Genomic DNA, 15490 nt, shown 5'->3' with positions numbered 1-15490 from the left:
ACAAGTTGTGTGAGACATCACATACAAGTTGTGTGTTGTGTGAGGCATCACATACAAGTTGTGTGTTGTGTGAGGCATCACATACAAGTTGTGTGAGGCATCACATACAAGTTGTGTGTTGTGTGAGGCATCACATACAAGTTGTGTGAGACATCACATACAAGTTGTGTGTTGTGTGAGACATCACATACAAGTTGTGTGTTGTGTGAGACATCACATACAAGTTGTGTGAGGCATCACATACAAGTTGTGTGAGACATCACATACAAGTTGTGTGTTGTGTGAGGCATCACATACAAGTTGTGTGTTGTGTGAGGCATCACATACAAGTTGTGTGAGGCATCACATACAAGTTGTGTGTTGTGTGAGGCATCACATACAAGTTGTGTGAGACATCACATACAAGTTGTGTGTTGTGTGAGACATCACATACAAGTTGTGTGTTGTGTGAGACATCACATACATGTTGTGTGTTTGTGTGAGACATCACATACAAGTTGTGTGTTGTGTGAGACATCACATACAAGTTGTGTGAGACATCACATACAAGTTGTGTGTTTGTGTGAGACATCACATACATGTTGTGTGTTTGTGTGAGACATCACATACATGTTGTGTGTTGTGTGAGACATCACATACAAGTTGTGTGAGGCATCCCATACAAGTTGTGTGTTTGTGTGAGACATCACATACAAGTTGTGTGTTGTGTGAGACATCACATACAAGTTGTGTGTTGTGTGAGACATCACATACAAGTTGTGTGTTGTGTGAGACATCACATACAAGTTGTGTGTTTGTGTGAGACATCACATACAAGTTGTGTGAGGCATCCCATACAAGTTGTGTGTTGTGTGAGACATCACATACAAGTTGTGTGTTGTGTGAGACATCACATACAAGTTGTGTGTTTGTGTGAGACATCACATACAAGTTGTGTGAGACATCACATACAAGTTGTGTGTTGTGTGAGACATCACATACAAGTTGTGTGTTGTGTGAGACATCACATACAAGTTGTGTGTTGTGTGAGACATCACATACAAGTTGTGTGTTGTGTGAGACATCACATACAAGTTGTGTGAGACATCACATACAAGTTGTGTGTTTGTGTGAGACATCACATACATGTTGTGTGTTTGTGTGAGACATCACATACATGTTGTGTGTTTGTGTGAGACATCACATACATGTTGTGTGTTGTGTGAGACATCACATACAAGTTGTGTGAGGCATCCCATACAAGTTGTGTGTTGTGTGAGACATCACATACAAGTTGTGTGTTGTGTGAGACATCACATACAAGTTGTGTGTTGTGTGAGACATCACATACAAGTTGTGTGTTGTGTGAGACATCACATACAAGTTGTGTGAGGCATCACATACAAGTTGTGTGTTGTGTGAGACATCACATACAAGTTGTGTGTTGTGTGAGACATCACATACAAGTTGTGTGTTGTGTGAGACATCACATACAAGTTGTGTGTTGTGTGAGACATCACATACATGTTGTGTGTTGTGTGAGACATCACATACAAGTTGTGTGTTGTGTGAGACATCACATACAAGTTGTGTGAGACATCACATACAAGTTGTGTGTTTGTGTGAGACATCACATACATGTTGTGTGTTTGTGTGAGACATCACATACATGTTGTGTGTTTGTGTGAGACATCACATACAAGTTGTGTGAGACATCCCATACAAGTTGTGTGAGACATCACATACAAGTTGTGTGAGGCATCGCATACAATTCTGTGCTGGCCCAATACAAGGCTGAGACAAAACAAACTCTAGAACTCTTTTAAAAGGAACACTCTAGAAACTTGTAACAAAAATGTTTGAACTTAGGTTCTGCATCTACACACGTATGCCTTATTTTTAAAAAATGAGAAAAAAAACAAAATGCATTAAATTTTTTATGGAACTCTATACCTGACGGGACCTGACAGGACCTGACTCTTGTAAATATGATGCCGCTTGTAGGAGACCACTTCACCTGGATCAGGTCTTTGAACTTACTGCAGCCTTCTTACAATTACTGAGCTCTGTGTGTTGGGGTTTGCTGTGAGAGAGTTTACCTTGATAGGGTTCACTGTGAGAGGGTTCACCTTTTCAATACAATCATCACCCACTGTTGGCTTTCCTCAACCAATATCCACTAACTTAAGTTAACACTTGATCGCAGACATCATAATATATTCAACAAGATACTAATGCTTCCTACTTTAGTCTTTATTCAGAACATCAATCTACATCAACAACATAACCCCAACTTACTTCTTCAATTACTAGCCCCTAACTCCTATCTTACGTTCTATATCAACAACGTTCTTTCTACCTTATACGTCACTATCTCATTTTTTGTAACATTTTATACACAGTGAAATCCTATGAAATAAGCAAATAGAATCTCCTAAATAAAATCTTGTCAAGAATAAATTAGATTTTCAAAAGTATTTCATGGTAAAAACTTCTTGAGTGAGTTTGTTTACTGATTCCATTGACCGCATCCACCAGTCTGATAAAAAAATCTGAAACATGTTGTTTCACTTGGCTGCTGACTGCCAAATCCTAGCATAGGCTTGTCATATCTCTACTTTGTATTATCTTCAACCTCCTTACAATGTTGACAATATTTCCAGGCCTGCGTCAGAAACTGTGAGACCTGCAAGTGTTGTGGGCACCCCCCGCGCCCCAGGGGACAGCTCCCCTTCTCCGGCGTCACTGGCCAGCTCCTCCAGCAACAGAGTGACCACCAACATGTCTAGCCACAGCAGCAGCACCAGCCTGTCTCACAGCAACAAGGACAACAACGCCAGCACCACCACCTGGGTCAACGGCAGCACCAACGGCGTCAGCAGCAACGGTGCAGGGGACAGGGGGAGCATCAGCGACGGGTCAAACACCACCAGCACAGCAACACATCAGTTTGTCAGGCGGAGGTCAACGCGACATCGGAACTACATGAGTCGGGCACAGCTGCATGATGCAGTAGAGTTGCCCGATGGTTATGGTTAGTGTTATGTTTAAAGTAGTCATGTGATTTGCTTACTGGTCATGTCATACAGAGCAATCTATTAGTATAATGTGATCATCTTAAGATAAATGGGCAGTCATTTTCTTTTGAGCCAACTCAGCTCCAAATGGGTACTTGTCATTAATTTAATAAATTAATGGAAAAATTTAGTTATGCCTCAAGAATGTGGACCTTATTACAAAAAGATTTTAACATTTTTCAACAAGCCAAGCTCCCATCATCAAATCATGAACAGCTGTTTCAGCTTAGTAGTCAACAGCCAACATCATGTGTTGATTAGTGTAATCTATAAGTTCCTGTCTGTACTTTGTTATGTGTTTCCTATGTCTATTCTGTATGAGCTACTGTCTCTACATTCTGTATGAGCTACTGTCTCTACATTCTGTATGAGCTACTGTCTCTACATTCTGTATGAGCTACTGTCTCTACATTCTGTATGAGCTACTGTCTCTACATTCTGTATGAGCTACTGTCTCTACATTCTGTATGAGCTACTGTCTCTACATTCTGTATGAGCTACTGTCTCTACATTCTGTATGAGCTACTGTATGTACTGTGTTTCCTATGTCTATTCTGTATGAGCTACAGTCTCTACATTCTGTATGAGCTACTGTATGTACTTTGTTTCCTATGTCTATTCTGTATGAGCTACTGTATGTACTTTGTTTCCTATGTCTATTCTGTATGAGCTACTGTATGTACTTTGTTTCCTATGTCTATTGTGTATGAGTGTGTACTCACCTGCTGTCATTGAATGTTCCAGAACAACGTACAACACAGCAGGGCCAGGTTTACTTTCTACACACACGTACAGGTGTGAGCACGTGGCATGACCCACGTGTGCCCAGGTGAGCTTAGTTACCTGTCCATGTTGCTATATTATTGATACCTGTCTCTGTCACGTTTACCTGCGCTGGGGCTTCCAGTTTTATATTGACTACATCCACGGATAGCCCTGCTGGATATGGATATAGCATTTGTCTGATCCAGGTGTATCCGTTTTCTTGTTGTCAACATCCTTGACCTTTGCAATGCATGTTTGTCTAAGGAACAATAATAGATAACTCCATAGTTTCTAAATGCCATTGACTTGGCCGTATCATATTCACAACTGATACGACCTGCAAGTTAGTTTTACTTTTGATGTGGGGGGCTTTTTATTTAGTTGCATGTTGTATTAGCTCAAACCTAACTTGTGTTAAAGTACTTTGTGTGGGTAGGTGAGTGGTTCTTCCGCTGCAAGTTTTTTAAACTCCATATTAGTGGTGGGTGTCCAGTGTTAACTGGAGTAGTCTGAGCCCCTTTTTGTTTTACTGTTGTTTTATTTTTAAATTAACTGTTTATTTTTAGAATTTTTTTTTGTGAACTGTTGTGAGCCATGTGTATATGAAAACCACATGTGAATGAACTGTGTGGGTGTGTGAAACATGTGTATGTGTGAGTGAGAGAGCCATGCATGTAAACCACATGAGTGAACCACATTATGTGTGAACCATCTGTGTGAATTATGTATGAACCATATGTGTGTAAATGACATGTGTGTGACGTATGTGTAACCTGTGTATAATCCCACCCTGCCATTCCAGACAAGTGGAGCTGAGGGAGGAGGACCTCGGCCCCATGCCCGAGGGGTGGGAGGTCAGGAAGACCACCAGCGGCCGCGTGTATTTTGTTGACCACAACAACAGGACCACACAGTTCACTGACCCCAGGCTGTCCCAAAACTTACATCTGCTGCAGGAGAAAACTACGTAAGTGGTTCACGTCTGCTGCCAGCCTGGCTCACGTCTGCTGCCAGCCGCTCACATTTTATACGCCAAAGTTTTACTGTAGCTCTCATGAGAAATTATAGTTAATATGTAACAGCAAACACCAAAGTTTTACTGTAGCTCTCATGAGAAACTATAGTTAATATGTAACAGCAAACGTCAAAGTTTTACTGTAACTCATGAGAAACCAAGATAAATAGTGTAATGACAAACATCAATGATTCCAGAGTTTTACTGTAACTCTCTAGAGAAACCAAAGATAAATATTGTAACTGCATATTGTAATTAATTATTGGCAGGCAATGTGAACCAGAGCCATGTGAAATAGTGGACACAGAAACTGCCTGTCTTACTGTTCTCTTTACAATTCCTATATTCTGTACCTTGGTCTATTTATAGTGTTGAAAATAACAGTTTGTTTAAAATCATTTTATATTCAGTAAAATTTGATTCCATGGAAAAGTTAAAGTATTTTACTTGACATATCTTATGGATAACAAAAACTTAAAAATTGTTATTCTAATATTAAGTTTGTCTGTCCTAAATGTAATGTGTATTGTCTGCCTACACAAATTTAGTCTGTCCTAAGTGTAACATGTAAATCTGTTTACAGAAATTTAGTCTGTCCTAAATATAACGTGTATTGTCTGCTTCCACAAATTTAGTCCTAAATGTAAGATGTATTGTCTGCCTACACACATTTAGTCTGTCCTGAGTGTAAGATGTATTGTCTGCTTACACAAATTTAGTCTGTCCTGAATGTAACATGTATTGTCTGCCTGCAGAAATTTAGTCTGTCCTAAATGTTAAATTTTTGTCTGTCTACTAAAATTTTGTCTGTCTAAATGTAAGATGTATTGTCTGCCTACACAAATTTAGTCTGTCTATATGTAAGATGTATTGTCTGCCTACACAAATTTAGTCTGTCCTTAATGTATTGTCTGCCTACAAAAATTTAGTCTGCCCTAAATATAAGATGTATTGTCTGCCTACAGAAGTTTAGTCTGCCCTAAATATAACGTGTATTGTCTGCCCACAGAAAGCCCCCCACACAAGACAAAGAGAATGAACAACCCAACCTGCCCAAGTACAAGCGTGACCTGGTCCAGAAGTTGAAGATTTTAAAGCAGGAGATCACGGCACTCCAGCCCCAGACTGGACACTGTAGGCTGGAGGTCAGCAGGGAGGAAGTCTTTGAGGTCAGTCTGGTAGAGAGGAATTCTGGGGTGCTGGTCTGTCTTGGTCACTAGTGGGTCGGGAGAACTGGTGTATCTTGACACTTTATATCTAGGTCACTGGGTTGTCTGGACAGTAGATCTGGGTCACTTTTGGGTCATGGTCATTAATAGCTCTGGGTCACTGGTTCATCTAGACACTTTACATCTGGGTCACTAGTTGGTCTAGACAATAGCCAGTTTAGCTCTGGGTCACTCGTTCATGAAGATATTTTACATCTGGGTCACTAATTTGTCTAGACACTTAACATCAGGGTCACTTTTGGGTCTGGGTCACTGGTGTGTCAAGACAGTAGCCACTTTACATCTGGATCATATTAATCATAAGTAATCAAGAAAAACCTCATATTTGTCATTACTGTCTTTTAAAAATAATTTGAATGTTTCTTTAGGATTCTTATCGGCATGTCATGAAGATGAGGTCTAAAGAACTACGTAAACGTCTCATGGTCAAGTTCAAGGGCGAGGAAGGTTTAGATTATGGTGGTGTAGCCAGGTAAGCAAGGTCATGGTTATCACAAGTTTTGTTTAAACCAGCTGTATGCTAATCATGTGCACATTGCTGTTGATTGCTAATTAATAAACTTTATCACGTCAGGGAGTGGTTCTACCTTCTGTCCCATGAAATGTTGAACCCATACTACGGGTTGTTCCAGTACTCAAGGGATGACATCTACACCCTACAGATCAACCCTGACTCTGGCGTCAACCCTGTAAGTCATTGTTTTACTTGACACTGGTCTTTGTAGCTACTATTTCAACTTTTCTCTTTTTGCTATATGTCGAGCATCAAAAGTTTTCTTTGTCTTGAAAACATCCACGTCCAATTTTGTTTTATCACTGTAGTCTCTAAATTTCCACACATCAGAGGCGTAGCTAGGTGAGGGCTGGTGGGGAGGCCGCCCCCTAGAGCGCCAACTCTATGGGGGTACCAAGCTGGATTAAAATAAAACAGAATATTCTGAGCTGTAATATTTAATTATACACAGTCAAAGTTAAGAAAACCAACTACTACTAGTCTTTCTACACTGATTTGTTTTCTATATCGATTGTGTCATCAAAATAAAAGCCTCTGCTACACATCAGCTACATAAACCACATATTTCGTAACAATTATTATTTTGTCAGACTTGAATATTTCCACTTTGTGGGCTGTGTGATGTTTAAAATTATGTTTTGTCTTACAGGAGCACCTTACTTTAAAAATTGTGTTTTATCTTACAGGAGCACTTGTCATATTTCCACTTTGTGGGCCGTGTGATTGGCATGGCCATCTTCCACAGCCACTACCTGGACGGTGGCTTCACAATGCCCTTCTACAAGCAGCTACTGGGCAAACCTGTCACGCTGGATGACCTTGAGAGTGTTGACCCACATTTACATCGCAGCCTCTGCTGGATGCTGTAAGTCATTGTTTACATGTTGTCATGGCAACAGTGCTTTCTACATAATACCAAGACAGCAGTCTCTGATTCTGCTATAGTTACAATCTGCATAACCAGACTTTATATACAAACTCCTACAGTTTATCATCAATTTTTTTTATGGTTTAAATTTATCAGCTTTTCTGGTTCTGTATTTGATAAACTACCTACAATAGTTACCTTAGGCTTTATAACTAACTACCAATTATCAGACTGTTGAAGATATATCTTAATCAAAATACAATGAATAGAACTGTGAATAAGAAAAAACTATTTTTATATTCAAAGTAAAAATTAATGTAAGAAGTTTTATTTTCTAATTTGTTCTTTACATAGTAATTGTTTGCCTTCTGAATGTCATTTCAGCATTTTGTAATTTCAGAGAAAACAACAAAAAATGTTTCCGTTACAAATCTAATTCCAGCATTTTGTAATTTCAGAGAAAACAACATAGAAAATGTTTCCGTTACAAATCTAATTTCAGCATTTTGTAATTTCAGAGAAAACAACATAGAAAATGTTTCCGTTACAAATCTAATTTTAGCATTTTGTAATTTCAGAGAAAACAACATAGAAAATGTTTCCGTTACAAATCTAATTTTAGCATTTTGTAATTTCAGAGAAAACAACATAGAAAATGTCCTGGACCACACCTTCTCTGTAGAGCACAACTCATTTGGTTGTTTGCAGGAGTACGAACTGAAGCCAGGGGGCAAGGAGATGAAGGTCACGGAGGAAAACAAGAAGGAATATGTCAAGTGAGTGGGGGGGGGGGGGAACAGGACGGGTGTGGGGTCAGGTTTTAGGTGTAGTCTCAGGTCTTTAGTCTTCTTACTGTATCTCCTAATTCATTCATGCTGAAATCATCAACAACAATATCAAATCTGTTATATATCAATAGTCAACTGACCTTGTAGACCGTATCTTGACCTGATACTGAATGAACAAAACAATATTCAGGCAAATGTGATTTAGAGTTTTATTGGAAAACGTTTTGAAAACTTGAACTGACCTTGATTGATGAACTGACCTTGATTGCCAAGATAATGAAGTTTTATGTTAGTTTACATATAAAACACATGCTTTTGTAAGTGTTGATTTAAAAAGATGCATTATAGTTAAATTATTATCTAAACTTGATTCTGTTAAATGGGTGTTAGTGTCATTCACCCAACACTAATATCTTAGTTAGTTTTCACCAAGTTTGTCTCACTCACCAAATTCACCAAACCAGTCTCACACACCAAATTCACTAAACTTGTCTCACTCATCAAATTCACCAAATCCACCCCCAGGTTGTATGTACAGTGGAGGTTCATGCGAGGGATAGAAGCACAGTTCCTGTCTCTACAGAAAGGTTTTAATGAAATCATTCCTCAACATCTGCTCAGACCATTTGATGAACGCGAGTTGGAGGTTGGTCAAGTTTGTTTTATACTAATTTTATTGGCGGTACACTTTTTATATTGGTGGTACACTTTTTATATTGGTGGTACACTTTTTATATTGGTGGTACACTTTTTATATTAGTGGTACACTATATATTGGCGGTACACTTTTTATATTGGTGGTATACTTTATATTGGTGGTACACTATATATTGGTGGTACACTATATATTGGTGGTACACTTTATATTGGTGGTACACTATATATTGGCGATACACTTTTTATATTGGTGGTACACTTTTTATATTAGTGGTACACTATATATTGGCGGTACACTTTTTATATTGGTGGTACACTATATATTGGTGGTACACTTTATATTGGTGGTATACTTTTTAATAAAGTCCAATATTGTAGTTTTTATACAAAAAAATTACAAGAAAGTTAACATTAACATTGCTATAAATTAAATGTGTAAAAAATTATGTGAATACCCTTGTTCTACTCTGACCATAAGCCTATTCTTGTATTAAGTCCTGTCATGCCCACGTATTCCTGTATTAAGTCATGCCCACGTATTCCTGTATTAAGTCATGTCATACTCCAGGAATCAAGACATTTTGTTTTACCCAGTTGTTAATACTTGAGTATAGAAATCAAATATTAACACCAAAATATTACAGTACATTTTTTTTTGGTTAGTTGGTGATTGGGGTAGTTCTGATCCCCCTATCAGCACAGAAATCAAATGTTTTCAAAAAATTGTTAAACAATAAAATATTTATAAAATGTTAAACAATAAAAATATTTATAAAATATTTACAATAAAATGTTAAGCAATAAAAATATTGATACAATTTTTGTTTATTCTCCAGTTGATGATTGGCGGCCTGGGCAAGATTGACCTGGATGACTGGAAGAAGCACACGCGACTAAAGCACTGTACGGCTGAGAGCAACATTGTGAGGTGGTTCTGGAGGGCTGTGGACAGCTTTGATGACGAGATGCGGGCCAGGCTCTTGCAGTTTGTTACAGGCAGCTCCAGGGTTCCACTCCAGGGATTCAAGGCATTACAAGGTAAACAAAGTAAAATAATGCGAGTAGTATCAGCATTAACGAAATCAAATAGCGCTGGTGGTATCAAGGTAAACAAAGTCAATGTGCTGGTAGTATTATCAGGGCATTACAAAGTAAACTTAGTACCATTGGTACCACTGGCTTTAAGAATTCAAAGCATTATTCGGTAAACAAAGTCTAGTGGCTCAATGTTTTTAGCAAACATTTGGTGTGCTAGTCATATCTCATGATGATTGAAAGTTTTTGTTTTACCATTGAGTTGTGTTTAAATGAAACCCCTGAATTTGCACCCACCCCTCTTTCTTACAGATACATGCTTACATTGTAATCAAATATTGTCTGCTTAATTTTCAAAATTATCACTAATCTTGTACTCAAATTTCCATTCTTGTAATTAAATCTCTGAATAATTGTATTCAGGTTCTACCTGTCTAATTAAATCTTTGACTAATTGTATTTAGGGTCAACTGTGTAATTAAATCTTTAACTAATTATTCAGGATCTACCTGTCTAATTAAATCTTTCACTAATTGTATTTAGGTTATACCAATCTAGTTAAATCTTTGACTAATAATTCAGGTTCTACCAGTCTAATTAAATATTTGACTAATTGTAATTAAACGTTTAACTAATTATCCAGGTTCTACTGGTGCGGCTGGTCCGCGACTGTTCACCATCCATCAGGTCGACATCTGCACAGACAACTTGCCCAAAGCTCACACATGGTACACACAATTCTAAGTTTAGAATTGTTTTTATTTACCTCTTTTATAATTGTAATCTTTTTTTTTTTTAATAAATATTTCTTTATACTTTCTCTTACATAATGTCATTTAAACTTTATTTTAATCAAAAATTCATTCTGTTACAGTTTTAATCGCCTTGATATCCCACCTTACGAAAACTTTGAGAAATTTTTGTCCAAGTTGACGTGTGCTGTAGAGGAGACATGCGGGTTTGCTGTGGAGTAAAAGCTGATCATGTGACCTGCTGGTCATGTGACCTGGCTGGTCATGTGACCTGGCTGGTCATGTGACCTGGGTGGACTAGCTGGACGTATAGACAATTCCTGAAGTGAATGAATATTTCAGAAGTCTGTTGACAAGAGCATCGTTGCCACATTGGCTTGTCAGTTTCTCAAGTTCTGTGTTTGCTTGCTGAAACACAAAAAGTGTCGTCACTAGCATGATGCTACCTGCACCCATCACCTACCTTATGTCAGTCCACACTGATGACACATGACATTTCTGTGACATCTCTATAAAATGCTCACTACTATTTATAGAAAGATTCCTGACAGAGGGTCAAATACTCAGCTGGTTTCTGGCTCAACCAAGTTCAAGGACAGGTCATGACCTGCTGATTTTCCTACAGGCTGGAAACTCATTTACTAGCAGTAAAAAAAACTTGACTGTTTTCATTTGAGTGTATATTATTTAAATTATAAACCTGATAAAAATTGTAAACATGGTTTGAAAACTGAATTAAAATAGGAAATATTTCCTGTTTGGAACAGTTTGTGGTTTAAAAAATAGAGTTTGGATTTGAAAAAATTTCTGTGAAAAACTTTGGAGTCTGCAGCAACAATCTCAAGTGCGGAGTTAGCTTTGCTTGTGTGTTGTGTGAAACAAGTGCTGTGATGCCAATCTTCTTCTCTCCCTTGGCCTTCAAGAAAACAGCATTGCGGTTCCTGTGTATATTTTTGTTGACCTGGATTTGATTACTCAGCTGATACTAAAGATATTTTTCCTGTCATTTTGGTTTGTAAAAATTTCTGTGGATCCACCTTTTTATATAACCATGGTTTTAAAAAGTATTCTATAATAATCCAAGGCTCTTATGTGTGAGATAGACAGAAGGGTTTATATTAAAAATTAGGTCAACTATCAAATTATAGTTTTTGAGACAGAAAGTCAAAAATTGTAAAAATCTAAAGGCAAGTGATAATCTATTTATAGTTTATTATTTGTCCAAGTACTGATAATTAGGTCACCTTGTCTTTGAAACGGACAGTGTAGATGGTATTATTTTCTGATTAAATGAATGATAGTAACTAGACCTGTGTATATTTGTAAATGTTGAACACACCTGTAAGGTCTATGTGTGTTACAACACCTGGTTTTCTAAACGTGTTACTAACACATGTGTAAGGTGAACAGATTTTGGTGGGCACACTTTTATAATTTAAAATAAAAGTTCTTAGTTTATTAGATGGCACCCAGAGGATGTATTTATTTGATGTGTCTAATCTAAGACATGCCACGGTTGACTGACTGCAGGTAACTTCCACTGCTGATTGAATTTGGCTGCAGATGATGGTGGGTTTCTAGGATGTCCCTAGGTCTAGCAGAGACCATGAGTTTTTAGGATATCCCTAGGTCTAGCGGATGACCATGAGTTTTTAGGATATCCCTAGGTCTAGCAGAGACCATGAGTTTTTAGGATGTCCCTTGGTCTAGCGCAGGGGTCTCCAAACTACGGCCCGCGGGCCGAATGCGGCCCGCGAAGTCCTCTCATCCGGCCCGCTGAGATCTTTTTGTCCAAGGAAAAATCGTTTGTTGGTGATGGCTGAGGAACTTTGCCCAGAAAAATCAAATACATGCCTGGAAGAAACTGGCCCCCGAACTGAAATTTGATAGTTAATGCGGCCCTCGGACTGAAAAGTTTGGAGACCCCTGGTCTAGCGGATGACCATGAGTTTTCAGGATACGCTTAAGTCTAGTGGATGACCTTGACATTTTAGGAAGTCCCTAAATCTAGACATTGGCTGTTCTCTGCACTGGCCTTAAAATTCTCTAAAAGTGCCATGGATTTAGACAGGTCTAATCTACTTCACCTGCCTAAACCATCACACTGTAGTTTTTAGCTATTAAAGTTGAAAGTTTAATATTGTTAAAAGATAGTGTAATGTTTTCCACAGCCATGATTTTTTTAAAAACCTGTATGTAGCAATGTAACTAGATGTTCCTACCTAAGGCCTTCATCAGCATGATGTAGTGACAGGGTAATACCAAATGTTTACATGGAGATAAAAATGACTATCACTTATCTTCACCTCATTATTGCAAATTATTTTTTTGTAAACAATTAATGCTAATGTAAGCAGAAAATGTTCAAAGTAATTTTTGGCTCTTTATATAATGTAATGGTGCCTTAGTCATTGGAGATCCATTTCACCTCAAAATTTTATTTTTAGCAAATTCGCAATGTTTACAATTGTTTCAATATTTTTCTATTCACAGTTTTTAACCGTGTGTTTCTGTTACAGCAGTTTAAAATGTGTCATCTCTTCATTCAGAGATTTGGCCTGCAGGTTTTTTGTTGGGACCCTATTTTCCAAAATACTTCCATCATTTCTATAAAAATATGACTGTTATAGAGGGCAGCCCAGCTTACAGACATGCTATTAAAGTCTTGTTTTTTAATACTAGTATATTATGTAGACTAAGATTTACATACTAGTGAAAAAAACTTGTGTTTGTTTGCCAAAGACCTGCGTTTGTTAGCAACAGACCTGCGTTTGTTTGCCAAAGACCTGCGTTTATATTCTAGCTCACCCCCACTTGTCATCCTCCATCATCACACAGATGTGTTATATAGTTTTAAAAAATCCATAATATTTTTCTAATTAATATATGTGAATCCTGGGATGATGTATTATTGTATTCAGACATAATTTATTCTTTTAGCATAACATTTTCTTATTTCATCTATTTGTTGTATTTTTAAATCACCTTACATTTTTCAGTTTTATTAATTTATAATTTAATTATTCAGCGAAGACATCAATTTCTATAAAGATTGATTAATTCATTATTTACTTTAATGCATATTGCAATAGTTTTTTTTTTATTGTAATTAGCAATATAGTGACGTGGAATTCTGGGAAAGATATAGAGTTCAGCTAATTTTTTCACGGTTTCCAAACTGATTTTACCGGCTTATTTTTGTGATGGTTGTATGGCCATGTGTTTTTTATTGAATTGTACGAGCCAATTTTTTTTGTTAGGTTTATGTATTGATGGAAGCAAAGTTAATTTTTCCTGATTTGCATGTTGCATGAATGTAAAATGTTTGTTCATTGGCTGATCAACTCCATGAGTGCTGATTGGCAATCCTCTCAACTTTTATACAAACTATTCATTGTGTAAGATGATCTGTGTACATTTTCTCCCAAAGTATTTGACAAGGTCAATTGATAATTTCAGACACTGTGGCAGATTCTTTTATTTTTACAAATTAATGTAAAATTTGTCTCCCCTTACATGATAAATTGTGAATGTTGTAATTTTTGATAATTGATTTCTCATGTAGAATAAAGCTTGTACAACAACTAAACTTCTTTCAACACAGATAAATGAAAATGATTCAGTATTTATTTTCAGATATATTATAAAAAAAAACCTTAAATGTCATCTTGACTGACACAGCCTTTAAAGCTAGAAAGAAATGTGGTTTAAAATTGTACATGACATTAAATATAAATTAAGGGATTTAGTAAGTAAAAGCCTTGGTTTACAAATGTAATTAAAATGTTGAAAGACATCAAACTTTCCACTAAAGAGAGAATGTACCAAAAGTATTTCTAAATTTAGGGCACCCTGTATAATAACAGACATCCAAGGCATGACAGAACAATGATTGGGGAAAAATTTGTTTCATATCCTTGCTGCATAGAATGGTTTACATTTTCATGATCCAACATCTGGGTCAAGACCCAAACAACAACATACATGAATGGAAGCTTGAAGATTTTAGGTTTAAAAAAAGGGAGCTGCAAATTTTTTAAAAAGAACAATAGTTATCACATGATAAAACGGATTGACAACAACTATTAAAATGAAAGGTGTATAACAAATTAATATACAACAAATTAATATACAATAAAATAATGGCAATGAAGTTTGATTGTAGTTTACAAGATGCAGTTTGTTATTTCAAATAATTTAGAGATGAAATTTGTACAGCTATGTTGGCAAGTCTTGTGTGTGTATCTTAAGGCTTTTGATAACATTTGTATTTAAAAAATATTTTGTTAAAAAAAAATAAACTATAGATCTTTAAAAATATAAACAAACTTCATTAAGTACAAATAACTATTATAATTAGTTCTAGATGAATAGTTTTAATGACCTCGGCTTATAGTGTGGTCAGTGCTATGCCTTTGTTGGGTACCTGATTCATGTTAGGAAAGAGTTGGACTACCTACTAAGTGTCCAATAAATATAATAAACACTCATAGCGGAAGAAAGAAGTAAATATGACAGAATTTTGTGAAAAGCATTTTGCCAGTAAATCTTGCTGTCATCAGGTGAACTATTTTTTCAAAATTTACATCCTAGTTGCATGAAGACTAGCCTTGAACTAACAGATTAATAACAAAAAAAAAGTTGAATTAACTAAATTGAGTATTTGGTTTCTATTGCAGATGTGGGTATCCTTGATATGTCAGATGTATGTCCATTACTAGCATCTGGTTATAAAACCACTGGGATATTTAATGGCAAATGACCAGGTTAGCTGAGAGTGACCTAATCATCAACTCAACTTTCTATTTCTA

At 36.7% G+C, this 15490-nt stretch overlaps 1 protein-coding gene across 1 annotated transcript in view; it reads left to right on the top strand.

Annotated features, from left to right (window-relative positions):
• LOC131942920 (E3 ubiquitin-protein ligase SMURF2) overlaps positions 1-14264 on the top strand; it is a 64377-nt gene extending 50113 nt beyond the window's left edge. The window contains exons 7-18 of the mRNA XM_059302890.1: positions 2643-3013; positions 3801-3885; positions 4624-4788; positions 5846-6005; positions 6434-6537; positions 6640-6754; positions 7266-7444; positions 8086-8223; positions 8761-8881; positions 9729-9930; positions 10571-10655; positions 10802-14264. Coding sequence (XP_059158873.1) covers positions 2643-3013; positions 3801-3885; positions 4624-4788; positions 5846-6005; positions 6434-6537; positions 6640-6754; positions 7266-7444; positions 8086-8223; positions 8761-8881; positions 9729-9930; positions 10571-10655; positions 10802-10901 — 1825 coding nt within the window. The 3' untranslated portion in view covers positions 10902-14264. The remainder of the gene's footprint in view (positions 1-2642; positions 3014-3800; positions 3886-4623; positions 4789-5845; positions 6006-6433; positions 6538-6639; positions 6755-7265; positions 7445-8085; positions 8224-8760; positions 8882-9728; positions 9931-10570; positions 10656-10801) is intronic.
• The last annotated feature ends 1226 nt before the right edge of the window (positions 14265-15490 follow it).

Source organism: Physella acuta, unplaced genomic scaffold, assembly GCF_028476545.2.
Source record: "Physella acuta isolate Inbredline_101_S28 unplaced genomic scaffold, ASM2847654v3 ptg000433l, whole genome shotgun sequence".
Lineage (NCBI taxonomy): Eukaryota > Metazoa > Mollusca > Gastropoda > Physidae > Physella > Physella acuta.
This window is presented reverse-complemented; position numbering and strand designations above follow the sequence as displayed.